Source organism: Mesoplodon bidens (assembly GCF_964165515.1).
Source record: "Mesoplodon bidens genome assembly, chromosome: 12".
NCBI lineage: Eukaryota > Metazoa > Chordata > Mammalia > Artiodactyla > Ziphiidae > Mesoplodon > Mesoplodon bidens.
This window is the reverse complement of record NC_138168.1, coordinates 90480128-90507599: the sequence shown is the minus strand read 5'-3', so window position 1 is coordinate 90507599 and position 27472 is coordinate 90480128. Positions and strand designations below refer to the sequence as shown.

Sequence of the window (27472 nt, the reverse complement as noted above, 5' to 3'; positions counted from 1 at the left end):
CCCTGTTCAAGAAGGCCAGAGGCATATGAGGAGGTCAGAGGAGAGATCCCTTGGCAGGGGGCTGTGTACCCTGGTTGCCCGGCAACAGAGGAGCCCTGGGAGAGGGACTTGGAATGTTTGTCTGTCTCCAGGGCAACTCCCAGCCTCAGCAGCTGCAGTGGGAAGGTGATGGCTGAGGATTTGGAGCCTGAATGTAAGTGGACATTGAGCGTTTTGTGTTTGGTGTTTGATGTTTGATTGCCTAGGAACCCAGCTTCTCTAACCCAGTGTGAAGAATCAAAACCTTTCTTGTGGCTGCAACTCAGCTCCTGGATCACCAAGGTTTAGGATTGGATTTGGGGATTGGAAACTTCTCAGAAAATCCAATAATAAAAGGCAGAGAAAGAGGTCGGATGTGTGTGTGTGTGTGTGTGTGTGTCTTCTGGGAAGAGGGAGGATGGGGGACATTTCTAGATGCTGTTAGTGTGTTCTTTTTTAAAAAACCACATTTCAGGATTTTTTTTAGCACATGGCCCTTCCACAGTCTCGCTAAACAACCACAAAGCACAGGAGCTCCACACCGCTGCGTACAAAGTGGTTCCCCATCTCTGATTTAGATTCATCTCTCTGGAGGCTGGGTTATTGTGATTTTACAAATGGGGGGCAGACTTCGCCCTGGGTCTTCGGACTCTGAAGCCCTTGCTTTCTCATCACACAGCATGCATGAAAACGATGATTCAGATGAATTTGGGACAGAGAGAAAACTTGTTGGATTGAAGCAGTCTGAATTATAAAATATTTTAATGGGATTTTATTACTTCCAAGTGCATTTGTACTGGCCTCTGTGCATTGGTTAGTGGGCAAGTGAGACCATGGGCTGTGGAAGCAGCTTTCCAGGAACCGTGCACACCTGATTAACCACCTGTGTCTCAGTGTCCACATCTGCAAAAGGGGATGGTAAGAGCACCTAGCTCCTGGGGCCGTGGTGACGACTAAATGAGCTAGTGCATGTAAAGCGCTTAGGATACCGAATGTAAGTACTTGTTAACTTTGCTATTACTATTACTGTTTCTTCAACAAGGTAATGAGTCTAGTTCAAGGGTGGCTGGGCCATATTTCTTTCTTTCTTTCTTTCTTTCTTTCTTTCTTTCTTTCTTTCTTTCTTTCTTTCTTTCTTTATTTATTTATATTTTAATTTTTTTAACATCTTTATTGGAGTATAATTGCTTTACAATGGTGTGTTACTTTCTGTTTTATAACTAAGTGAATCAGTTATGCATATACATATATCCCCATATCCCCTCCCTCTTGTGTCTCCCTCCCCCCCTCCCTATCCCACCCCTCTAGGTGGTCACAAAGCACTGAGCTCATCTCCCTGTGCTATGTGGCTGCTTCCCACTAGCTATCTGTTTTACGTTTGGTAGTGTATATATGTCCATGCCACTCTCTCACTTCATCCCAGCTTTCCCTTCCCCCTCCCCGTGTCCTCAAGTCCATTCTCTACGTCTGCGTCTTTATTCCTGTCCTGTCCCTAGGTTCATCAGAAGTGGGCCATATTTCTGAACGTCCTCAAATGCCTCATGGAGACTTTCAACCAGAACGAGAGCTTCCCCCTCATGCACACTGGGATTGGTCTCAGGGATATGGCCCAGTCAACGCACTGCAGGAATGGCCCAACTTAACAAATAAAGGCGAACAGCAGCCGGTGTGAGTGCAAAAGTGTCTTGGAAATGTTCCCTGCTTAAAACGTGATTTTGTAAGTTCTTTGACTATTTCTTCTGCGTGCAATTACTCAACATACTAATTGTGTTTAAGAAAACCCCTCTTCTTTATAAAGAATATAAATGATCGTGTCAGTCCCCTCCCTGGGCAAGTGTTCTCAACACCAGGAGTGAGAAGCATCTCTAATTGTGCTACTTTAGCTCTTGTCAAGCTCCTGTGTGCTTCCAGGTGTGTTGCCTCCATCGTACAGATCATTCAGACAGTTTTGCACAAAACTCATGTTTCTTTGTGTCCCGTGAGGGTGTCAATGTTGTTCGCGTGAGGGGTGGGAGGGTAGGAGTTGGGCGCCCAGAGTAGAGCGCATGAGGTTGAGGCAGACCATCCAAGCCCACTTTGCCGGAACATCCGTGTTAAGGTCCCTGACTCTCAGGAACTGCCCTACAGAATTAAATTCATAAAGTAACTTCATTTCACGTGTAAAAAGTACAACTCGCTGGTTGGACATAGAAGAACATCTCACCTTATTTTTGTATTTCTTAATAAGTACATAATCTGTAAATTAAAAGTAGGAAGAAAAATTAGTTGCCAGGCAAATCCCTACCAGGTAAAGTGGGTAGAAGCCCAGAGTCGGTGTTCGGCGCCAGCGAGGCTGAGATGCCCGCATTCCAGCCGTGGGAGGTGCATGGGACAGCGGTGGTAATTCTACAGTCGGTCAGCCCTGGAGGTCATCCTTTCTCTAATAGGCAAGTAAAGAAACTGATGTTGTTCTACTCCATAAGGTTGGGAGGTGTCACTGCTTTCTTCCGTTTGGGGTCCCTGGGGGAGGGAGATGGTGGGCTCTGGGTGGTCACCTGTCACCTCTCCTTGCAATGCTTGCTGTCCTTGAAATGCCAATTCTGTCTAGGGATTTGGCCGCCCCTTCTGCTGGCCACTAGCTTCCGCCACCCTGTCATCACTGTCCCACCCTTCCTATCACAGATCATCTAAACCTACATTCCACGCACTGTCCCAATGTATTAGTTTTCTGCTGCTCCTATAACGGATTACCACAGCTTAAAGCAACACAAATTTATTATCTCTGTTCTGTAGGGCAGAAATCTGGGTGAGCTCAGGTGGCCTCTGTTCAGGGTCTCACTGGGCTGAAATCAAGGTGCAGGCTGGGCTGCCTTCCTTTCTGGAGGCTCCAGGGCACAAACTCCTTCCAGGATCATCAGGTCATTGGCAGAATTCTGTTCCTTGAGGTTGTAGGACTGAAGTCCCATTCCCTTGCCGGCTGTCTGCTGGGTCTACTCCCAGCTCCTAGGGGCCTCTCTCTAGTCCCTGCACCTGGACCCTCCACCTCACAGCTCCCAATGGTTCTGAATCCTTCTCAGGCTTAGAATCACAGAGCTCTGCCCTCCCTTTCTGCCACCTCTCTTTTCTGACTTCAGCCAGGGAAAGTTCTCTGCTTTTAGGGATTTATTAGACTGGACCCAGAAAATTCAGAAAAATCTCTTTATTTTAAGGTTATAACTTCAATTAAATCTGCAAAGTCCTTTTGTCAGGAGCATGGCTTAGGAGGTGGACATCTTTGAGGCACCATTACTCTGCCTTCCACTCTCAACCAACCTAAGAAAGGTAATTGACATAAGATCTCTTTTTCTTTCCTCAGTAAACACTGTAATGTGTGCTTCTCCCACAGCACCTGTATTCTCCCTTATCACAGGTGTTCATATCTTCTTCCTTATCGGACTTTAAGATTCCTGGTGGGACATATGCTTTATCCCCTAAGAGAGAGAGCACAGTGTGTGGTACAGAATAAAATTCTAAATTATTATTTAAAATTCTGAAAACATTACTTCTTTTCCACATTTATTCTTTAAACTAAACAATTACCCCTGATCTTTTCCCAAAGATGCTAGTGTGAATACAACATAGTTCTTTCCCTTGAGGAAATTTAAGAGTCATAACAGAAGTGTATGGGAACAGTCCCAATGCCATCTGCTGGGCTCAGGAAAGAAAGTTGACAATCTTGAGAGGAGTTTTTAAATATCCTCCAGGTGGATAAGATGGGGCAGAGAAAAATAGCCAGAAGGAGAGGGTCCACATGGATGGAAAGATGCCCCATGTAGGCTCTGTTAGGAGTTGGTAGGGGACCACAGAACACAGGGAGGGACGGGGCTGTCTGAAGCCTGGCACCCCACCTGGCCTGGCCTGTTCTCTGAATTCTTGCTACTAACACATTCCAGGATATTTGCTGACTTCAGGATGGAAGTGAGGGAGATAGAGCACAGAAAACACAGGTGGTGTGGTGTAGGATGTTCTAGAAAGAGACCAACAAGCTTTCCATGGGATGCCAGGGTTCCCAGAGTTCAGATAACACAGGGCAGTGATTTCTAATCATTTTGATGTTAAAGACCTGTTGCTTCTATTCTGAAAAAGGTGAATTACTGAAAAACAACACCCCATGTTTAAAAATATCAAATGCTAACAATGGTTGAAATATCTGTTAATTCAAATCTAGTCCCCAAAACCTATTACTATGTCTGCCTTATCAGTATCTATTCAAAAAGTTGGTTTGGCTTTACTTAAAACAAATTTATTCCTTGATCATTTTGTAAAGAGTCACATTTTCCATGAACCTTTTCAACTTCTTTTTCTTGGTTGTCAGCTTGAGATGGCAGGATATGCAAATCACAATGTTTACAGTTAGAAAAATCGTTAAAATATTCATTGCTGAGATGGAACCCTTGGTACTTATCATAAGATCTTGGCAGAGAGAAACAGGAATCTGGATTCTCTAAGTCTAGTGAAACAAGTCTTCCTGCAAACTAAGGAAAACAAATTCTAAGTAGGAAAGTGATTTTACTAATTAATTTGCTGGTGGCTCTAACTCATTTTTGGAAATAGAATAAACAAAGGAAAACACAACAATTAAGTCACTTCCTCCGATTTTCCAAAAAGAGTGGGTCTAATGTGTGTGATGGTGAATTTTATGTGTCAACTTAGGTGGGCTACCGTGCTGGATATTTGGTCAAACATGCTGGATGTTTCTGCTGAGGGTGTTTTTGGATGAGATGAACGTTTAAGTAAGGAGCCTTTGAATAAAACAAATTCCCCTCCATAGTGTGGGTGGGCCTCATCTAATCAGTTGAAGATCTTAATAGACCAAAAACTGAACTCCCACAAGCAAGAGAAAATCCTCCAGCAGAAGGTATTTGGACGTGTACTCTGTCTCTAGCCTGCTACCTACCCTGAAGATTTTGGACTCTCCAGACTGCATAACTGTGTGAGCCAATTCCTTACAATAAATCTCTGTTTCTGTATATTCATCCTGCTGGTTCTGTTTCTCTGGAGAAGCCCAACTGATGCAATGTTTTTTTAGTGCTTTCTTTACGCGTTGGTGCATTTGATGAATTATGATTATCTGTCTTGAAAACTTGTTCTATTAATATTTTAACATTTCCTTGATACAAATGAACTTATTTACAAAACAGAAACAGGCTTGGATTGACAAGTACACACTGCTATATTTAAAATGGATAACCAACAAGGACCTACTGTATAGCTCAGGGAACTCGGCTCAATATTATGTAACCTAAATGGGAAAAGAATTTGAAAAAGAATAGATACATGTGTATGTATAACTGAATCACTTTGCTGTATACCTGAAACTAACACAACATTGTTAATCAACTATATTCCAATATAAAATAAAAGGTTAAACAAAAAGAAAAAAGAAAAAAGGAATTCTGGCTGAAAAACTTTTTTTTAACATTTCTTAACTGGTTTCTCTGAAGTACAAAACTACTCGGCAAGGAAACTCTCAAGGATCCCATTGCTAGAAGTGTTTGCTCCAGGATCCAACCGCACAGGAGGGAAAGGATGATTCTTTTCCACCTGGGACAGTGCAAACGGAGCCTGGGCTCTGGGCTTGGTCAGAGAGCAAGAGCCCAAGCCCAGAGCCCAGGCTTGGTTTGGGGTGGCCCGAGTTCCCTGCCCCCTGCTGTACGTGCCCAGCACAGATCCCAGGACTGAACATGAGGCAAGCACTCTGCGGTTGCACCGTGACCCATGGCACCAGTGACCTCACGGCAGGGAGAGTGCTGGGTGGGCCTGACCTAATCACATGAGGTCAGTCACAGGGGAAGAGTCAGAGGTCCAGAGGTCAAGGGCATGGGACGTATGCAGAGTGCCCTTGCTGGCTCAGGGATGAAGGTGGCCCATATGGCCAGGAAGGTGGGTGGTCCCAGGAGCCAAGAGTGACCCCTGCCAAAGGCCAACTAGGAAGTGAGGACCTCAGTCCAACACCTGCAAGAAACTGGCTTCTGTCCCAACAGGACTGAGCCCAGGGTCAGATTTCCCCTCAAAGCCTCCAAGGACCCAGCTAGGCCCACACCCTGATATCCTGGTTGTGATCCTGGAGTGGGGAGCTCAGCCTGCAGGCTGAAGTGCCGACCATGGAGTAGTGAGCTAGTCTGGGGGTGTGAAACTTCTGGATGTAGGGGGGTTCATCACACAGCACAAGACGCTGTTACGCCTCCTCATACCCTCTGGTCTCTCATTTCTTATCTCAGGTGGCAATGGAGACAATGACACGTCCTGATTTGTGGTACTGCTTTCAGACGTGGATTGGCCAGAGGAAGGGGTTTGGTGTGGGTCCCAGAAAGCCCTGTCCTGGCCCCCTTTGCTCGAGCCCTTGTGGAATGAGGGAAGAACCCAACAGTTAGGGTAAAAATGCTGCATTCAGAAACCAACGCTGCCACTTGTCAGGTGCCGGGACTTGAGTTGATCACAAAACTCCCCTTGGCTTCCCTGTCACCAAAGGGGCCTAGTTACAGGTGGGCCTGTCGTGTGGATTGAGGGGTGTGGCAGGTGTGGATGTAGGTGAATCCTGGGCCTCTGAGAGCTCAGGCCAGGCCTTCGAGGGCCCCAATGGGCCTGGTTCACGGCCTTGTTCCCAGGGCCCCTCCCAGCTCAGGTAACAAGGCAGTGATACGACGTCTGCTGGCTGATTCCTCCAGCATTCTCTGGGAAGGTCGTGCACCAGGCCTGCTGCTCTATGAGCATCTCAGCGACAGCCCAGGAAGAAAGCCCCTCCCCCGTGTCATGTTGGAGTCTGGGCCTACTCCTCTCCTACCAGAAGCGTTGAGAAGGTGTTCCCTGGACTGCAGTCCTTTGATAAAAATAGGCGGCCTTTATGGAGTATCTACTCATCCAATGTGCTTGTTTGCCAAAAGCAGTTCTATTTGGTTGGCAGTCGGCCCTTCAGAGTAGGACACTTCTCCTGACTGTGTAGAGGAAGGGCCTGCTTCAGAGAGGTTATGTAAGATCTTTGAGCTCACACAGTTAGGGAACTGATTCAGAAGGCCGGCGTTTCCCAGTGCCTGAATGGACTCCTACCTCCGGGACCCTTTGTGGGGGGAGCTGGGGCCCCTGTCAGCACAGCCACAGGTTTCCCTCTGTGGCTCATTATCTTCCTACATGGGGCGGGGGATGTGTGAACGCCTCATCAGTCATGGATCGGTTTGCTCAGGGACTCCTGTGATGTTTAGTTTTAAGGGAGAAAGAAAAACACCTTTATTTATTCCCTAGCATAGCTGTCTTTAAGTGTCATTAAGAATTATGATCATGCCTTTAGATTTTTCTTCTAGAGCCTTTGCTAAGAGAGTAAGAAATTCCCTGCTGGATCAAAATCCCCTTTTCCTTCTTCCTGGCTTTGCGGGTCCTGGGCTTTCTGATGGCAATTGCCCATCACGTGCCCTGGTTCACCCTTCGTCTGCAGTCAGGCTGGCCTGTACTCTCTCCTCTCTGTATGTGTGGGCTCCTGCTCTGGGAGAGGTACACGCCAGCTCAGCAACTGCACACAGCCCTCTTACAGCCTCTTTGTGGAGCTAGAGTGGTATTTAATACTCTTCTTGTCTTTCCTGACCAGTTTACCTAAGGTGGAAACACTGTGAGACACCAGGTATTAAGACTCTGTGCAATCTAAGGACACTTCTGAACAAACTCCAGAAAGACCACAGAGATGATGTCTACATGTACACCTCTGGACACCTGAACCCCAGCAAGCTCTACAGGCCTCTGGAGACAATCCTGTATCACTGGCCCAATGCCAACAGGCCCAAGGAGGCAAACGTCTTTGGAGTAGAAAAGCCATCTGATAAGAAGATTAAGAAGATGAAAGATGCTTTAGCTTATTTTACCATCAACACAGCTGTGGGCCCAAACGATGCCGAGAACACACCACTCTTCAGGTATTTGAACCCTCTGACACATGGTTCCCACACTTCGGAGGAGGATTTGATTCCAAAGAAGGGTTTGAGAGAGGAAGGTTCCCCTGAACGGCCAAAGAGAGAAGAGCTAAGATGGCCCAAGATGAAGGTTCTGAAGCACAAAGAAGTGAAGTCCAGACGTGAGTGTGCGATGTGCCCCCCAGGCAGGGATGAGTTCCAGGACCTCAGCTCACACTTGGCTGGCGTAACAAAAGCAGACAAGTACAGGAAGTTCTTGAGTTTCCAGAAACAAGTTCTTGCAAAGCAAGATGTCTTGAAGAGTGACTTCACTGGGAGCAAGGTAGTGATGCGCCATGAAAAGAAGTTGGGGCAGGTGAGGAGGGCAGTTCTGCGATGCTATCGGTACCCGTGCTGGTCCTGGGAGTCTAAAGGTTGTGGGCGGAGGCTGACTCTCTGACGCCTCACTTACTTTCCCAGCTAGGATGGAAAAGGGTTGAGAATATCCCACGTGATGTAGACGGTAACAGGGTGAAATCAAAGAAGGTTAAGTTTGGAAAGTGGTGCCTTGGAGGTGATTTCATAATGGATAGCAATGGATGCTGCAGAGCAGCTACAGTCAAGCAAGTATCCCTGGGACAGCAGAAGCACCTGAGGAAGAGGTTTGCCAAACTCACTATGGAAGAATGTGAAGAGAGGGTGAGGAGAGAGGTGAGGATGCAGGTGAAATCCGAGTAGGAGCCAGGTGGTCTGTAGAAGGTAGTTTGGCATCGTGGGACATGCTGTTGTGAACAACCAAGGGCTGAGAGTGGTACTTAGTGATGGGAAGGGTGAGGATGCAGGGAAGAGTCTACATATGAAATAACCAAACAGTGATGAGATTTTTGGCTGAGAGGACTGATAGAAGGAGAAGGACCTTGAGGACACTGTAGAGGCAGAGAGTGAATCCCTGATTCACAGGATGCAAGGGAATAAATAAAGAAAAATCAGGCAAACATAGGTTCTCAGCCCCAGGTGGTTTGGCACTCAGCTCTGCTGAGACCCAACGCTGGGGGGCGGGACCTGTGCCCCCTGATAGAAAGCCCCATGGGGTGTCTGATTCCTCAACCTGAGAAAGTAATCAGAAAGGAAAACAAAGTCATCCTGAAATTGGCTGGTTCTCTTTTTCCTCCAGAAGCTCCAGAAAATCAGTGTCTGTGACCCTGAAGAGTTCAACAGACTACAGGTCTTTGGAGAAGCCTTTGAAGATATTTGCAATAGTTCTTTGATATTTGGTGATATCTTGAAAGAAATTAAGGTAAGAGAAACATGCTTTTCCCAGGTAACAATTGAGAGCCATGCATGATTTTTTGCACACATAAGCTCAAGCCTCACAGAAATTCTGTCGAGTATCATGGTGTCCGTTCTACACATGAGGAAAATCATTCACGGAGACTTGAAGGAATGTGCCTACAGCCACATGAGTCATAAATGGGTCACGTGAGATAAACACCCAACTAGCTCACTCCTGAAGCCCATATATTTATACTAAAACTTCCTAATTGTAGATAAACTCTTATAAACTGCACATATGTAACACAGAAACTTCTATGGTTATGCATATATAATTTTATATGAACCTTTAAGGAGTTATAAGTTTGTTGTGATTTCATGGTGAAAGTGACCATCATATCATAGCTGGGTTGGAATTAGGTTGCTTGTGGAGTCTGCTATTGTCCAAGTCCTCAAAATAGGCAAGGCTTAAAAGCAGGGTGTGGTGGTCTGCCCTCCAGAGAACATCTCCATCTCTGGAAGGTCAGTAGGACCCAAATCCATGGAGCATCCTAGTGGCAGGAGGTCATATGTTGTACGTGTGTCAAGGTATTTTGTGATTCTATCCTGAAGTCATCAATAGTTAATATTCAAATATGCTTTAAAGATGGTGAGATATTGTACATTTTAGTGTGTATACTATTTAATATATTGCAGGAGCATTCTTACATTTTTTTAAATGATCTGAACTGACGTCCTTAGCCTCCATTTTATTTACATACGCAAAGAATATTACATTGTACTGTAATCTCATAACACATTTCCAATGGATCTTTCTTTCTTCTCTCCTTTCTCCCTTGCTTCCTTTCTTCCTTCTTTCTTTTCTTCTCTTTTTTTCTTTCTATAGGATGAATATGAACTCTACATGTTATTACTTCTGAAGACCCAGCCCACAGAACAGTATAAGGTAACAATCAATCATGCAAGTCTTAAGTAGAACATATTTCTTCATATTTCCTGAGCACTGGAAACATGTCTGAATCAAAGAAGCCCCATGTGTGCCTCCATAATTTAGAACAACTGACACTTTTAATAACAATGGGCTTTATACTCATGAAGGACACTCCAGGTAAAGGCAACAGTGAGGGGTGGGCGGGGGAGGCACACACTTTTCTTGTTTTCTGCAGTATCTCTGGCCACCAGTTCTCCGTGATCTCTGCAGGTCTGTCCTTCTGTAACCCAGTCCTCGGGTGTCTGCTTTGCTCAGAATCGGCCCTCTCTCTCTCCTCAGTCTCTGCTGGTAGATGAGATCCCTTACACTGATGGCTCTTGGCTTTGTATGCATTACCCCAATCTTTCCCGCGAGTTCCAGATTACAGTGTATCCAGCCAGTGTCCCCCTGGAGGCTGACACTTAGGTGTCTGAGTCGGCAGGTTACAGACCTTAAAATAGGGAGATTATCTTGAATTAGCTGGGTGGGCCCAGTCTAATCACACGAGCCCTTAAAAGCAGAGAACTTTCCCTGGCTGAAGTCAGAAGGGAGAGGTGGCAGAAAGGGAGGGCAGAGTTCTGTGATTCTAAGCCTGAGAAGAATTCAGGACCATTGGGAGCTGTGACGTGGAGGGTCCAGATGCAGGGACTAGAGAGAGACCCCTAGGAGCTGAGAGTGGACCCTGCTGACAGCCTGCAAGGGAATGGGACTTCAGTCCTACAACCTCGAGGCACCGGATTCTGCCAATGACCTGAATGATCATGGAAGGAGTTTGTGCTCTGGAGCTCCAGAAAGGAAGGCAGCCCAGCCTGCACCTTGATTTCAGCCCAGTGAGACCCTGAGCAGAGTCCAAAAGCCACTCAGATTTCTGCCCTACAGAACAGAGATAATAAATTTGTGTTATGATACTAAGTTTGTGGTAATTTGTTATGACAGCAAAATGAAAGTAAGAAAATGTCCCACAAACATCTCTAGTTTCCAACACTGTTGTTAAGCTGCTCTTTACTGAATATTTGCTGCCATAGTTCATGTGTGGTCCTTGTCTCCTGATGCCTCACCAGCTCCTTCCACACTGCACATTCTGCATTTTCCCAATGAGGTGAAATAGTGTCCACCTGGAAGCTGGGTGACCTCTTGGCAAATAAGGTTTGTGCAGATGTAATCAAGTTCAGATGCAGTCGTTAGGGTGGGTCCTAATCCAATAACTGGTGTTCTTAGAGGGAGAGGGGAGTTTGGACACAGACACAGCATGGAAATTGGAAGCAGAGATGGGACTCTCTGGAGTCCCAAACCGTGGAGTAGCTATAGATGTAAATGGTTTGGGAATATAGAGGGTGCTGCGTTAGTAATTACTGGAAAGCATGTACAGTTGTTACCCTCAGGGGAGAGCGAGCAGCCCACATAAACTGTGGCTACCTCCTCTCACTGTGCCAACTTCCAGGGGTTCCCTCTAGGCTTAAGCCACACCTGTGGATGCTTAATAAGGAAGATGGACTACAGGAATGATGTCATCTCTTACAAAACTAAGAGAATATAGCACTGTAGCTAGGATGACTTTTGACATTTTCAATAAAGTTTAAAAATTCTATCTTATAAATTGGGAAGAAGAATGTCTTACTTTGTCTATGAAAAAAAAAATCACACCCTGATAAGGAAGTCCGTTCTAATTTAGCTCTTAATCGAAAATCACATGTTTGCATGGTGTTCTTTGTTTTGAGCTTTTCGTGCTTCAGAAAAAAGCTTTTGTTTGGCAGGAATAAGCAAAGGCTCCAGCTGGGGGTCTACCCTGTTCTTTACCTTTTGAGGTTAAGTCACAAAGGAACATATATGCCCATATCCCAATCAAACACCAGAATGAAAAAATCCCCAGGGCATCAGGGCACTAGATTCTTCTTTCTGCTTCTGGAAACTTGGCAGCCCATCACTTAAGAAGGCAGAGACCTTTGTTTCACCACATTTGAGAAGCATCACTTCATATCCATATATAGCCATCGAGTTAATATCATTTCTCACTAATTAGAAAGAAACAATTGTGGTGCTGATAATAATGCACTCAAAGCACTTTATTCAGCACTTTCCTTCCCCCATACAAACCAACAGGAAACCCCACCACTCTAAATTTCTTAGGAAAACAAAAACTTAAAATTAAAAAATATATACCTTACCCAGATCTTCACGTGGCTATTTATCCCTCCTCTGATATTCCTCTCTCCCTTTTGTCCTCCCTATTTACCTATTTTGACTAGAATTTGTATCTTGACTCAGGACATCTTGAATACACTGTAGTAACAAAAAAAAGGAAAATCCTCACCCTGGCTTTGTGTTTGTCTCACCTGTTATGGCCTCATTGTGCCCAGACTTTGCTGACTCACATCCAGGGGCTGGAGAGGAGGAGGGTGAGGACCACAGAGGTCGACCAGGCCAGAGAGGAGCTGAGGGCGCTCGTGATGGCCATCAAAGCAGCCCTGGACCATAATGACAAGTGAGGGTTGATCTATGCTGAGATTACACTTATTTTACAATGTCTTAAAACCATGTGACAAGCGTAGTTTACACTTTTTCCTGCCTTGTTGGGTGCGGCACGCTGCCTTTATCAACACCAAGCTGGTCGTCGGGTCTCTTGCACAAACTGTCACACACGTGACTAGGATGTTCTACTAAATCTGGTGTTTCTATGAGGGGAACTTGAGGAGGTTTCTGAAGGAATCTCAGGTCATCTTCAGTTGTCCCCTGAGGATTTATTGTTGGCTGAGTATGCTGCAAAATCAAGATAGCTTTTAAGAATGCCCTAGTTATTTTTTTAACTTAGAAAATCTTTTAACCTCTGTGATTAGTCTTTCAGGGTGAAACCACAATCTGATAGGGTATAATTTTTTTAAAGAATTAAAAAAAAGATGAAAGTAAATCTGACACACTCAAAATATGCTCAAGCAAACAAAACAAGAAACAAAAACCAAAAATCAAGACTCTGCCTTCAGTGTAACTAAAAGACAGAAAGTGTCCTAAATTCAAAATACCTGAAAATAGAAATAAACATTCTGTGCCAGTGAAACATTATCTACTCTCTTTCTGCAAAACTTGGTGAGAGCAAGGTCAGTCTGCAGCAGGGAGAAGAATGGAGTTAGTAGAAATCCTAAAATTGTCTTAAAAGCACTGTGTGAGAGAGAGTGAACCACCCAAAGTGAGAATACTGCACAGGTCACTGGGGGGTCCACCAGAGCACTGACTCAAAAGAAGGGGACATAAAAGTGAGTGTGGAAGCAAGGAAACAATTCTGAGATGATGATATGGGTGAGAAGAGGGTTAAAAGGAAGTGATCAGCATACTTGGAAGAGAAAAATTAGCAAGGAAGAGAAATTTAGAACCCCTTAAGAGGAGAAAATCAAAGGGCACACAACCCCTCCCACTACTGTTTTTGTCTCTTCAAAAAAAAAAAAAAGGAAACAAAACAAAATAAAACCCAAACAACAAAAACAACAGTATAATTTGCTCTGACAGAAAAGTGTCTTCTTGAATTAAGAATCTCACAAACTAGGAGCTCTAACCATAAAAATGCAGAGTCTGTGTCCACACAGCTGACTCGAAAAAGAAAACAGAAAATAAAGACCCATATAATTTAGCTGATGAAAATCCCTAACATCTGACAACAACAACAAACAGCTGGAGAAGAAGACTGTGCCACAGCCCTGCAAACTAAATGAAATATTCTCAAAAGAGCATTTCAGGGTATGAAAACAACCTTGAGTCATAAATTTAAAACCTAAACACAGAAATCAACAGCAGCAAAGGAGGAGGCCATGAAACAAGATTTGACAACTGAGGAGAGATAGTGAAAAAGTCAAAATTATATTATAGATCAAGACTAAACTAGGACATGTCCAGGGAGGAATTGTTTTGAATGAAAATGTAACAAAGGGCATTAAAAAAAAAGCAAGAAACAATCAAGAGAATTAAAACGTGATAAATAAAGGAAAAGAGTCTGAGAAAAAGTGGTTGAAATAAAAGACAGGCAAAGAAGATCCAACTTATATGTAATGGAAGTCCCCAGGAAGAAAAACAAAGCAGTGAAATAGAAACATAAGTAACATTTAGAACTGTAACACGTTAAAAGTTTTTTTTTTTTAATTTATTTTTGGCTGCACTGTGTCTTCGTTGCTGTGTGCAGGCTTTCTCTAGTTGTGGTGAGCAGGGGCTACTCTTCATTGCAGTGCATGGGCTTCTCATTGTGGTGGCTTCTCTTGTTGTGGAGCATGGGGTCTAGGCATGTGGGCTTCAGTAGTTGTGGCATGCAGGCTCAGTAGTTGCGGCACATGGGCCCTAGAGCACATGGGCTCAGTAGTTGTGGTGCATGGGCTTAGTTGCTCTGCAGCACGTGGTATCTTCCTGGACCAGGGATCGAACCTGTGTTCCCTGCATTGGCAGGCAGATTCTTAAACACTGCATCACCAGGGAAGTCTCATATAACACAACACATCAAAAGTTTGTGGAGACTGAGCCCTCTGAAATACATATTGAAATGGTTTTCACCATTATTATTAACCCACTTAACCTTAATTTCTTAAACTTGGAGTCATAATACTTTTCTATTTCTTTTAGTCTGTCATAAAATGAGTTAATGTGTACGAAAATCTTAAACCATCAAGCCCCTTGTAGACAAGGCAGTGTTAAGACATTTGTGGTGCTGATGTTTTTAACCAAATCACAGGGTTTCCCTCAGTATATGCAAGACTTATTTGATTCCTTTTTCTCTCTATATCTATTAGAGATAGTCAGTGTAGTTTATTTTGAATGAGGAAGAAGATACAAAGAGATAACAAAGGTTTTATTTCCTCCTTTTAAATTTTCTTGTGTTTTATTTTTAGTTTAAATATAGTGGAATTTGTAAATTGTATCTATGGGATACAATCATAATTAACAGGGAAAATGCAACATGTATTCCAATACTGGTAGGATTTTTCCATTATTGGGCTCATTATTTCATTATTGGCTTCAGAGTGTAAAATGCTAGTTTCTTTGCCCCCTTGCTTCTTAAAAATTCAAGTCACCAAGTAATATTAATAAATGCTGTAAGACCAGCTTCTTTACCAGTGGCTTAGGCAATCTTGGTAAGAAAGTATTCTTTTGTTTATTGAACTTGACTGATCCAGGCTCTCATACATCTTCAAATCACCTTTTTGGTTAGAAACTAAGAAGATCTGTTCTTATTTCTCAATTTTAGGACTGTTGTATAAAATAGACAAAAGGAAAATGGTACAAACAGGGTTCTAATATATCACTATGTTTTATCATCAAACCGTAGACTCAGAAGTGAATTGGAGCTGGAACGCATGTTGCTGCAATCCACTAAGAAGAGATCAGGTGAGTGACCGTGTGATTGACCTTCTGACGTGACTTTTGCTGTGACCTTCGGGTGAGGAATCTTCAAACCTGGTCCACTGTTCATGGCCTCTTCTGTTAGTTGTTTGAAAGGGCTTTTCAGAGAGGTTGTTACATTTTATTCCTTTTTTTCCCCATCAAGTTCTTTAGAAATTCAGTAAGTTTTCATTTTATCTGAAGTGGTTTAAATGAAATACTTTAAAGACACAAGGAAGCAGTTGATTTCTTTAAGAGATTATGTCAGGGCCAAGATCATTATCCCAGTTTCTGCTGCTTTGGGCACTTTTGGTTATTGAGTTTCTCTGTAATGAGAGACGACTTGTGTGCATTTCATTTTCCTCCAGGATCTTTGTGGGTTTTAGTGGAACATTGAATGAATTCAGGACCATATGTAGCAAGAATTAGGTCAAGCTTTGACCAAGATATTTGGAATAGATTCTAGGAAAATTGACCAAATGGTATAAATAAGAGACTCAGCTCCCCTGAGGAAGTGCTGAAGGACTAAACGCTGTTGATTTTAGAGAAAGTGTCTTGAAATATATAATAGATTTTAGGGGGTGTGGACAGTGAACACTTCAGCACAACCAAGTGAGATGGAAACAGAGGAAGCGGGGTCATGGCCTGTGGTTTCCAGGGTAACAGCAAGGAAGACAGCCCAGCCTGGTTTTCACAACCTTTACCTCTTTATTCCTGGATCAAAGGAGTCAGCTTTTCCAGACAACAAGGAGTCAGCTTGTCCAGGTCTGGGGTGCCCTCTCTTGCAGACTGTCTTCAACCTGCCCATCACAGCGACCCACTCACATGGCTGTTATTTGAACTGGTTTCATCTCAGCTGCTGCCTGTTCACTGGGGACAATGACAGTGCTTCCCTCAGTCGTTAGGAGGATTCAGCGTGATGGCCCTTGTGAGGCAGGAACACAGGGCCTGGCACAGTGGAGCTGCTCTGCTTGTCCGCTCCTTCTCGTATCATTATTACATGTGAGCAGGAACACACAGTTCACGGGAAATTAATTACATTTTGTGAACATTTATGCAGTAACAAAATTAAAAATTATCTCAAAATTAGATACACAACTTGGAGTTTGATTAAATAACCAAAATAAGTTCAATTAAGTATGCCGCTCATTAATCTTTACTGTTTACATTTATGATTCACTCAAATGTCACTTTTCCTCCAGGTTTGTTCCACACTAACTCATCCTGGAATCACTTGTCTCCTCTCAGCATCTTTGAGGCTGTTCTCACAAGTCTAACCTGTTTTGAGCCTGGTTTTGAGAAGAAATCTGGTGTCCTGTATTCTTCCTCTTTTATTCTTTTTCTAAAGTTTTCTCATTCGCAAGCCTTCTCCAACCATACACATTTTCTGTGGAATTCCACCCATTTTGATACCACAGTCTTCCTCTTTAGGTAAAAAAGAGGAACAGTTGGATCACACTCCTTTTGGCTTCTTTGCTGACAGTTAATTGTTTCAGGTGAAACCCTCAGGTTAGATCGAGGTGGGGGTCAAAGACTTTATTTTGTAGTATCTCTCAGAGTTCGCGTAGAGGCTTAATGACTGTTTCTGCTCTGTTAGCTCATCATGTATCAAAACTTACCTTCCCACTTTTCCCTTCTTCCAAATTTGGCAAGTTTGAGTGCCGGCAATGACTTGAGTCCTGCTCACCTATGTATAAGTAGGTATGATTGCTCTTTCTGCCTTTTTTCCTGTCAAAAAGGAGTAGTCGTTCTTTCTCAAAAAATTAAAACCTCCCACTCATCAGAATCTAGCTGTGCTGCTTGAGAACAAAGCAGCCTTAGCAGTGAGTTACTCTCTGTCTCCACCTCCTCTCTGTACTCTTTGAATGCTGATATTTATTGGAGCCCAGCATGCTTTTGGTGCAATCCACATGTCTTTGATTCTAAATCTCTTCCCTGCTAAAATACATTTTTAGGCTTAAGATCTGTATATGCCACTGCCTACTGGACATGGCACGTGAATGTCCACTCAACAAGTCCAAGGTTGGGTTCGCTCTCTCTCTGAATTTGCACGTCCTTGGAAATTTCAGTGAATGGCATCTCCAAATGCATGGCGGCTCAAGTCAGAACACCACTGGCAGGTGTCTTCACTCTCCTCCCTGAAACCATGTCAACAGGGCTTGTAGTAGGTGGCCATGGCCAAGCTGGGTTCAAACCCAGCTCTCTCTTACCTCTCTGCTGCACTGAGCTCATTATTCCCTTCCCACCACATCTGTTCTTACCTATGGCCAAGCTGAAACCTCGGGGTTAGTTTGGTACCTACTCCTCTACATCCAGATCATGGCAGCTACCAGCTGTATGTCCTACATCATCCCTCTGCGCTTCTCCTTATGCCCCAGGTTCTGTCGTGATCTGATAATTTGAATGACTGCAGTAGCTTCCTCACTGGCCGTCCAGATTGGAGTCTTGCCTTTCTCACTTTTGGAACCATAGACAGAGTGACCATGGTCGACAGTGTTTCTTCCCAGCCTAAAAGCCTTCAAGTCAGCTTTGACTGATTTCTTCACGCAGGTCAGAAGACCTTTTCAGATCTGCCTTCTGTTCCTTTCTAGTGTCGTTTCTTCATGTCTCTCACTGGTCCCTCAGTGCCCCCAGCCTACTGTGTAACTTTCCTTTTACTGAATGTGCCAAATTCTGCCCTTCCGCCTCCTCCCCACACCCTCCCGCTTGTCTGACTGCTGTTCATCCTCCTGGTCTCAACTTAGTCACACGTCTCTGGCAAAGTCATCCATCCACGCATCTTCCCCACACCGTGTTAGGCACTCAATAAATACTCATCAGTTACATAAATGAATTAAAGGAAGAATCCCCCCATTCTTGGATCAGATAATTTTTTCCTTTTATCTCAGTGGCTATGCCTTTACTGTTTATATTTTTAATAGGAAAAGATTCACAATATAGAAAAATATATAGAAACCAAGGCAATGAAATACATGTACTTAACTTGGATCAGATAATTTTTATTGATGTGATTGAAGTTTGAGTTACATTATAGTTTATAACTCTATGCAACATACATAATATTGTTAACACATAATGTTATTAATAAGGACTAAGGTATTAAACATAGAATACTTCGCTTTTAAAAAATATTCCAGAATCACCTGAGAAAAATGTAATGAAGGAGAAGCACCTTACTCTTATGGAGAAGGTTGAAAAAAAGAGGTGTGAAGTGCTTAATAAATGGGATGAAATTCAAGCTCTTGAAAGAGAAATTAAAACAACTTTGGTTCATACTGGAATTTTGCATATCACCGAGAATAAGATTAAAAGCTTAGAGGTATGCAAATTGTTTATTTGAATGTTTACATTGTTCTTTTTGCTGGAAGACCTTGGCAAACACATGACATGTTTTGATTTTGCAATAGGGAAAAAAATAACATAACATTTGGTCCAAACATATTTTCACTTCAAAACACTTATAGCAAATGATTAGAATAATTAAGAGATATAGCTAAAACAACAAAAATGAAGGTGATAAAAATTCTGTAGAGCTCTGTTAAGGGTCAAATTGGATCTCTTTCAGGTCAGTTGACATCTCTTAAAACTTAACAATTTTGTATAGAAAATGTTTATCATAAAAATTACTCCCATCATTCAGTGTCTAAAATATACTATGTAGTTTAATCTGAAGCCCAGAGAGGCTAAGTGACCTGCCCAACTTGACACAGAATACAGGTGGCAAAGCTGGGATTCACTTTAATTCTTTTGGGCCCCAAAGTCCTTATACTTACTATGGAGCCACATAGACTCCATACAAGTTGTACGATTATGCTGGAAGATAGGATTAGTTACTGCCATTGAGGGTCTACTATATTAGACTTTGTCAATTGTTGCTAACCATTTTCTTGATAAACAATAAAATATAAATTATGATCTATGTTTTGAAATGCTATGATGCCCAAAATTTTAATGTTATGACCTAATTTTTATTTGTGCAGAATCTGACTCAATACAACTTCTACTTAGAGAATTTATAAGTGATATTTGAATGTTCTTTTTCTCCTGGTTATAGAGTTACCTATATTTTCCCAGTACTACCTTTTTTTTTTTTTTTTGCGGTACGCGGGCCTCTCACTGTTGTGGCCTCTCCCGTTGCGGAGCACAGGCTCCGGATGCGCAGGCTCAGCGGCCATGGCTCACGGACCCAGCCACTCCGCGGCATGTGGGATCTTCCCAGACGGGGGCACGAACCCGTGTCCCCTGCATCGGCAGGCGGACTCTCAACCACTGCGCCACCAGGGAAGCCCCCTTTTTTTTCTTTTTAAGTCAAATTATAAAGTGTATAGGAAGGTGGTGGTGGTCTAAACTTGTTTTGATTTCTCTCTCTCTATTTTAAAATAATCTGTTCAGATTTCCTTCTGTGTTTTCATTTAGAGTCTGCCCCTTATTTTTTAAACTAAAACTGACTTGAGAAGAAACACTAATTTATAGTTGAATTTTTAAACAGTGAAAACAAGTTGTAGCTTTATGTATTGTGAGCATGTTATAATGCAAAATCATGTAAACTTTTCTTTCATAATTAAGACCCCTTTTAAATGGATTGAACCTAGGAAATAGAAGATTCCGTATAATGATTCCATATCAGTAATTTATAATACTTTAAATATTTATTATTTATATTTGGCTCCTTAATTCAAATACTGGAGGGTACAATAGAATTGCGTTTATTATCCTATTAAGTAACTGATATCTGGATCTGGATTCGAAATGTTATTTCTAACCAGAAGAAAAAATAACTAAATATATCACGGATTTACAATGGACATATATTGCTGTAAACAATACAAAAATACTATTTCATTTAATTCCCAACAACCCTAAGAGATAGATGCTGTTATCAACCCTCTTTTTCAGATAGGGAAACCAAGGCACAGGTATACTAAGTAACTTGGTTAAGCTCACAGCATCAAGTAGTAGAATTAGGATTTAAAGTCAGCCCAACTTCTTAATTATACATTATCCAGCCTCATGATGCAATTGTGAATCTTTTTCAATATGGTGGATATCTGGAAGAGCCGATATCCTTTCTTCATCATTATTTTGTTCACAATTATCTTGGATATTGCCATTTACAGTATTAACTAATTTTTCAGCTTCAGTAATAATACTCTTGGTATTTTTATTGTGCTTCTAATGAATTAGAAATTCATTCGGGAAGAAGTGACAGCTTTACAATATGAGGACTCCATCTAGGATCATTTTGCATTTGTTTATTTTAATGCATTCGTCTGAAATATCTTTTGTTACTTTTGTTCTTGTGACTTTTTGGTATCTGTTACTACTGTGAATGGCAACTCAAAACTTTTTTCTTAACATTACAGTTTATAATCAGTTAACACTGATATTATGTGACTTATTGATGTTTGTATTTTTATATTATATCTGGCTATCTTAAAGATTCCATTATTAGCTCTGAAAAGTGAGTAACTCTTCTACTCTGGAACTTCCGTAAGCTTCTCCAGTTTTTTGCAACATCAGCTTCCACCTTCTCTAGTTTTTGACCCAGAGGGCCAGGATCTTTCTGTCTTAATAAATGTCCTTCAAGTCATGCTTTGTTTATTCATTGTTTTTAAGTGGTGTGCTGTTGAATACTTTTGAAATTAGAATAACAGCATTCACATAATACTTTTTGTTCCATAAATGGGGAAAAATACTTAACAAATATTCTTAACCAAGTATCTTTCTTTTCAAACTGTTTTTCCTTCAGACTGAAACTATAAAGTTGGAAACAGCAAATAAAATTTTAAAGAAGAAAATACAAGTAAGTTTGTGCGAATCTGTGTTTTTCAATAAAAGTATTCCCCCTAGTGCCTTCTCGTACTATGTCATAAACCAAATATGAAAGTATATGCATAATCTTTCTAAATGATAACTTTCTCTCATGCCAGGAATATCTCGCTATGCTGACATTAGCTTAAAACTGGACAGGTGTAAGCTAATGTATTAATGAAAAGAAAAGCATTCTTTTTTTAATAGTTGAATGTGTCAATCAGAATTGACCATTTCTCTAACCCTTCTGCACATAAAAATTAATTATAATAAGTTTATTTGGTGACAAGGAATGTAATGAACTGGCTCCCTTAATGACTTTCCAGGATAGCCCTCCGAAATGCACGGCAACAATTTGTTGTTTCATAGATGGTAGTGCTGCCTTGATTACATATGTATTATATACAGTATGAAGTAGTATGCTATGCCTGATTCTAGAAGTGGTAATGCATTTGGATGTAATCGACATCACCGCCATTACCAGTGAGCAGTATCATGCATTATACATAACCAAATGATTTCTAATTCTTGGTAGTTTACTGAAAACCACATGAAGCAGATCATGGGGAAGAGCAAGCTGAGTGAGGGGGAGCAACAGTGAGTATTGATGCCCTGGTAAAGGAACTGTCATAATAATCTGATGTTGAAACTATCAAGACCGTCCATTAACAACTAGATTACACTGGACAGTACTTTTGAAGTGTTTGCATTCCTGAGTGTTAACTTCACACATGCATGCCACACATCCTTTCCAGTGCTTAAGAATGCTTAGTCCAAGATTTCAAGCTCCACTGTGTATATTATTCAGCAATCTAGAAATAAATTCTTTGGACAAAGCTGAAGAGTTGAGGGTGAATCCTCATGGACAGGGATCAGGAAGGTGGGGAGGGGTGTGGCTCTGAGTGGCTTTCTTTTCTCAAATTATATGGCTTTTAGTGATACTAAATCTTTGAAACAACCTATACATGTATGATTCTGAAAATTTTAATTTAAAAATAAAATGCTGATTTGTATTATCTGTTACATACGTTTAGATCTTATAGAGTTAATTTTCGTTTGAGTTGGTACCATAGTTTAAATCTCAGGATTTGGAAAGGCTGGGAAAACCACTGATGGTTTAAATATGGAAAGAGCTTATTGTATCAACAAGTAAAAAGACGTTTAGTTGTTGGTGGCATAGGTTCAATGAAATCATCAAGGAACCAGGGTTCTTCTCTCTTCCTTCCCTGCTTTCCTCGAGGATGGTTTTCCTCCTTAGGGCTTCAGCGTGGCTGTCTTCAGGCACTGGGTCCACGTCCCATGTGGGAAGAAAGGGGAAAGTGCAGGACAGGTGGAAAAGAGCTTTTCATTATGAGCTTATTCTGTTGTATTTAGGAAGGAAAGCCCTTCCCAGGGACTTCCACCGTATCTCACTGGCCAGCACCACATCCCAAGGCCACCCTTAGCTGCAAAGGAGTCAGAAAATAGAACCATTCCACTTGCCAGTTTACATGGTAGAGAGAGGAGAAAAGGTGTTAGGATGGATGTTGACTGAGCCACACAGGTAGTTCCAGGTTCTGTGAGGCCTTGTATTATCCTCAAACGAAAAGAATATAGAGGTACAAATACAAAAGAGGGAAGATTCCTTCCATAGTCTTGGCAGTGAGAATGAACTGACCTGACGTTTAAACATCATTATCGTCAAGGTAAATCTACCTCTGCTGCCACACCCTACTTAGCCTGGAAAATGTTGCAGGGGACTGTGCCCATATGTAGAGAGAGAAACTTTGCTACATTCAAGGCCAAAAGTCTACTACAAATATCCTTTGAAAGAAAGTGGAGGGTTGCAAAGTTTTACTCTAAGTTTCTGAGTAAATGTGTCCTAAATAGATGTTTATTTTGAAATTTTCTTTCATGCTTAATGTACTTTTTTCTAACCCATTGTACTCATTTGTTTTGTATTTTAAGGAACCTTTGGGAATTTATTAATGAATTTGTAAAATTAAAACAGACATAACTCTTAAGTGACTGGAAGAATGACCTAGGAAAACTCACAGCCACCATCTACATAGTGTGGATGTTTGCAGCGGTATAAATTAATGAAGATACATTTCATTTTGTCAGTTTTAATCTCCAATAAAATTAATGTGGTATATGTATCCTACTCAAGATATTGAAATAAGTACATGTATTCATGTCATTAGTTTTACTTTGTATACATATTCATAAAAATAGTAGTTCTTAGAGTATTTTCTGCTTCCATTCAATAACTTTCTCCAGGAAAAAATACTTTCAACTGTTGGATAGGAATAGGAAATTCAGCACTGCTGCAATACAGATTAAACTTATTTCTTATTTGCCAATGCAAGTTTATGTATAAGCATTTAATAAAATGTAGTAGTCATTGAATAAATATCCATTTAATGAAATGATACAGTGCTCTATCGCCGTTACAAAACTAGCATGGTGCTTTGCACTGCACATGTCTTAGGTGATTGTGATCTTCATGACAACCTTTGTATCCGCACTTTGCCTATGACACGGTCTGAACAATCAGAGTAAATGCAAGTCCAGTTACTTTGGACAACCGTATATAGAGCTGCAGTGAAGGTCAAATGTCAGTGATTGGTATAAACATGAGGATTTTAACCCTAACTTGGAACAGTAGGGTTTGAGGTTAGAGAGAGAGAAAGAGATAAGTAAGGTTTACTTTCTATGGACCAGAAGGTGTGTTCATCACAGGTCTCCTTAAGATGTTCAGCTCTTCCTAGGGCCTGATCCACTCTGCTTTCAGAGAAACACGGGTGGCAACTGAAACAGAAACATGTTACCATGTATAAAAATAAATTAGACTTTATTAATGTTTGTTGAGTTCTCTGTGTTCAAGTTGCTTTCTACGGGGTATTTATGTTCTTTGGAATCTCATTGAGTAGGCACCTGATATCCCATTACACAGGGGAGAGAATGAAAATGTAAAATGGTGAGTTGATTTGCTTAAAGTTCACTTAAATAACAGAACTGGGATCCAAACCCAGATGTGGCTTGCTCAGTTCCTAAACTCTTATCACTGCAATGTGTCATGTCATTTTGACACATCACCAGTCATGATATAGGGAAATGAATTTCTGCAATGTCAAAGAGAGACATAAAGACCACTAGAACTAAAAACAGACCAACACACAAAGTTGCATTTATTTGCTTGTCAAGAAAGGGAGAGCTATTCACTCAAGAGACGGGGTCAGGGAAGATCTACTGTGGAGGCAGAGAAGCTGGATGTAGAGGCAAAGGGATGTGTTATTCCATGTTATGAGGGCTTCTGGCTTTAGGGACCAAATGGATTTGTGGGGGAGGAGTGGAGGGGCAGGAAAATCCTTCTTTCAATTGACCATTATTCTGGCTAATGCCACAAAAACACTGTTTTTGAAGAGATATGAGATAAACTATAATAAATCTTTGTCAAGATCAAAGTCTTGTAGCAGTCACTTTGGTATGTACGTACTTGGGACTGGTTAATTTTTCTTTAAAAAAAGTCATCCTACTATTCATCCTACTATTCATTCATTTATTCAAGCAACATTCATTACATCAACATTCAGGTACATTTCAAACAATATGCTAGTTGCTGGAAGTATGGGAAAGAAGACACAGTCCCAATCCTTAGGGAGTTTACCATTTGCTGCACAGATTTCTGAACAGAATAACAACAAAAAAGAAAGTCTGCTAAACCTAAGTGCATACAAGGACATGGATAAACTAAGTCTTACCCACTGCTGAAGTGAGTGTAAATTGATCCGAACAGGTTAGAATGTAATTAGGCCACAAGTTGTGCTGGTCACCAAATATCTGTGTTCCTAATGTGTCCCAACTCCCCCTTGCAGGAAGACCAGGTAACATGTTTGGGCCAATGTGGGAGGGTTGTGATAACATATTACAAGAAAGGTGAGCACCGGCAAGATCAACTTATTTGTAAAAAGAAATAAACAGGAATAATACAAAAGAGTCAGAAATTTGGACTTCTTACTATGAAAAAAAACGACTGCTTTGAGTCCAGAGATGTAAGAGATGAGATTATAAAAACTCTGTAACTTGACTGACCGTGTGAAAATAAAGAGTAAGTTACAGGTGTGGCCTTTCCACCAAAGCCCCATTGCCTCCAGGAAACTGTCTTTGAATTGAAGATTAGAGCTGGGCCGTGGGGATGAGAAAGCAAAGAAAAAGATTTGAGAGCATCTCTAAGCAAACAGTGGGCACCCGGAAGTGACGGGAAGCAAATGGAGTGGACATCTCATGAGTTTTGAGGGGACTTTTACTGCCAAGGAAATTGGAAACCTAAGGCAAGAAAGTCCATTGCTGTTCAAAACCTTGAACCATCCTTGGACCCCTGAACTTCAATGAAGAGGTGCAGGAAGGAAGCTGAGGAAACGTGTATCCCCCAAGGAAGCATGTTCTGGGAAGCCCACGTGTCCAAGTGCAGAATAAAGGAGGGCCAAGCCAGTGACGAGGACAATGAACAAGAGGGTTCCATTCAGATGCAGAATCAGTACTTAAACCGAGCACTTCACCCGGATGCTTCCTAGGGACCCTTACAGTGTCTCTCTGCAGGCCTTCAAAATGCTGCAGAGCAAGGGCCGCTATGTGTATGTTCTATTCTCACCTTTTTTTTTTAATTATGTATTTTATTTATTTATTTTTGGCTGTGTTTTGTCTTTGTTGCTGCACTTGGGCTTTCTCTGGTTGCGAAGAGCGGGGGCTACTCTTCACTGTGGTGCGCAGGCTTCTCATTGCGGTGGCTTCTCTTGTTGTGGAGCATGGGCTCTAGGCGTGTGGGCTTCAGTAGTTGTGGCTCGCAGGCTCAGTAGTTGAGGCGCACGGGCTTAGTTGCTCCACGGCATGTGGGATCTTCTGTGACTAGGGCTCGAACCCGTGTTGCCTGCACTGGCAGGCGGATTCTTAACCACTGCGCCGCCAGGGAAGCCCTATTCTCACCTTTTCTGTATGAAAACACACTTGTACATTTATTGCAATTATTTCTGGTTATCAGCAGATGGAGAGACTACAGGGTATCCCCCAATGATCGTGGACTCTGAGCTGGATGCAGGGACTGGGTGGGAAGTTGTGTCCCTTAGAGAGTTTGGGAGTATCTCCATGCCAGGGAGGAAGTGAGCACAAAGATGCTATTACTCAGAGTGTGGATTGTGACATAAACATTTCCCTGTTGCAACATCAGTAAGATGTAAGCTTTATTACAGCTATATATATTATACATGCCAGCAGGTATTAGGATTAACTTGTTACTGCAGCATAACCTAACCTGATCTACCATAAAGGTTGACCCTAGGGAAGTCCCTGGCGGTCCAGTGGTTAGTACTCCACACTTTCACTGCCAAGAGCCCAGGTTCTATCCCTGGTCAGGGCACGAAGTTCCCATTATCTGCGTGGCTGGCCAAAAAAAAAAAAAGTCTGACCCTAAAGAAGAAACTCATGTACATGTACCCAAGGAGATTTCTCTCCCTCTCTCTCATTTGGTCTGTCCATTATCTATCTATCATCTATCTATCAATCATCTATCTATCTATCTATCTATCATCTATCTATCTCTATCTATCATCTGAATACCTATCTATCAATGGTCATTGTATAACTGTGATAGTGGAAAATGGAAGCAACTTAATGGTTCCTGAGTAGGGTAGTAACGGTCCTGGTGATGAAGTCTTTCAATGGAACACTATACAGCAGTTAAAAGAAATAGAGCTACATATGTTAACATTGCTAAATATAAAAAATATAATGTTAGGTGAAAAAAGCAAGTTTCAAGAGGATACATACATTGTGGTATCATTAATTAAATATAAAATTAAACAAATAAACAATCATTAAATAAAATTAAACAAACATAATTAAACACACATTGGTATGAAGCTCACTAATTCTAGGATGCTGATTAGCTGTGGGGAAGAAAAGAGAAGGCATAGCTAGCTTTAATGGTTTAGTATATCTGTAATGTTTCATTTCTTTTAAAAAAGAAAAATTTGAAGCAGATATTCCTAGATACATTCCTAATGTATGTTTAATATTGATAGTGGATTCACAAGTATTGATTATATTATTTTCTATACATTGCTGTACAATTATTATGCTAGCACCTAACACGTATTCAACACTCACTGCTGTATAC

At 41.7% G+C, this 27472-nt stretch overlaps 1 protein-coding gene across 1 annotated transcript; it reads left to right on the top strand.

Annotated features, from left to right (window-relative positions):
* Positions 1–168: 168 nt before the first annotated feature.
* LOC308625908 (uncharacterized protein C6orf118) lies at positions 169–23314 on the top strand (the record flags this gene model as incomplete). Its single annotated transcript, XM_081250503.1, has 10 exons — positions 169–193; positions 7616–8289; positions 9088–9210; positions 10072–10131; positions 12513–12637; positions 15455–15513; positions 18645–18826; positions 21257–21310; positions 21854–21915; positions 23266–23314. The coding sequence occupies 10 exons, from the start codon at positions 169–171 to the stop codon at positions 23312–23314; spliced, it is 1413 nt and encodes a 470-aa protein (XP_081106629.1).
* Positions 23315–27472: the final 4158 nt, after the last annotated feature.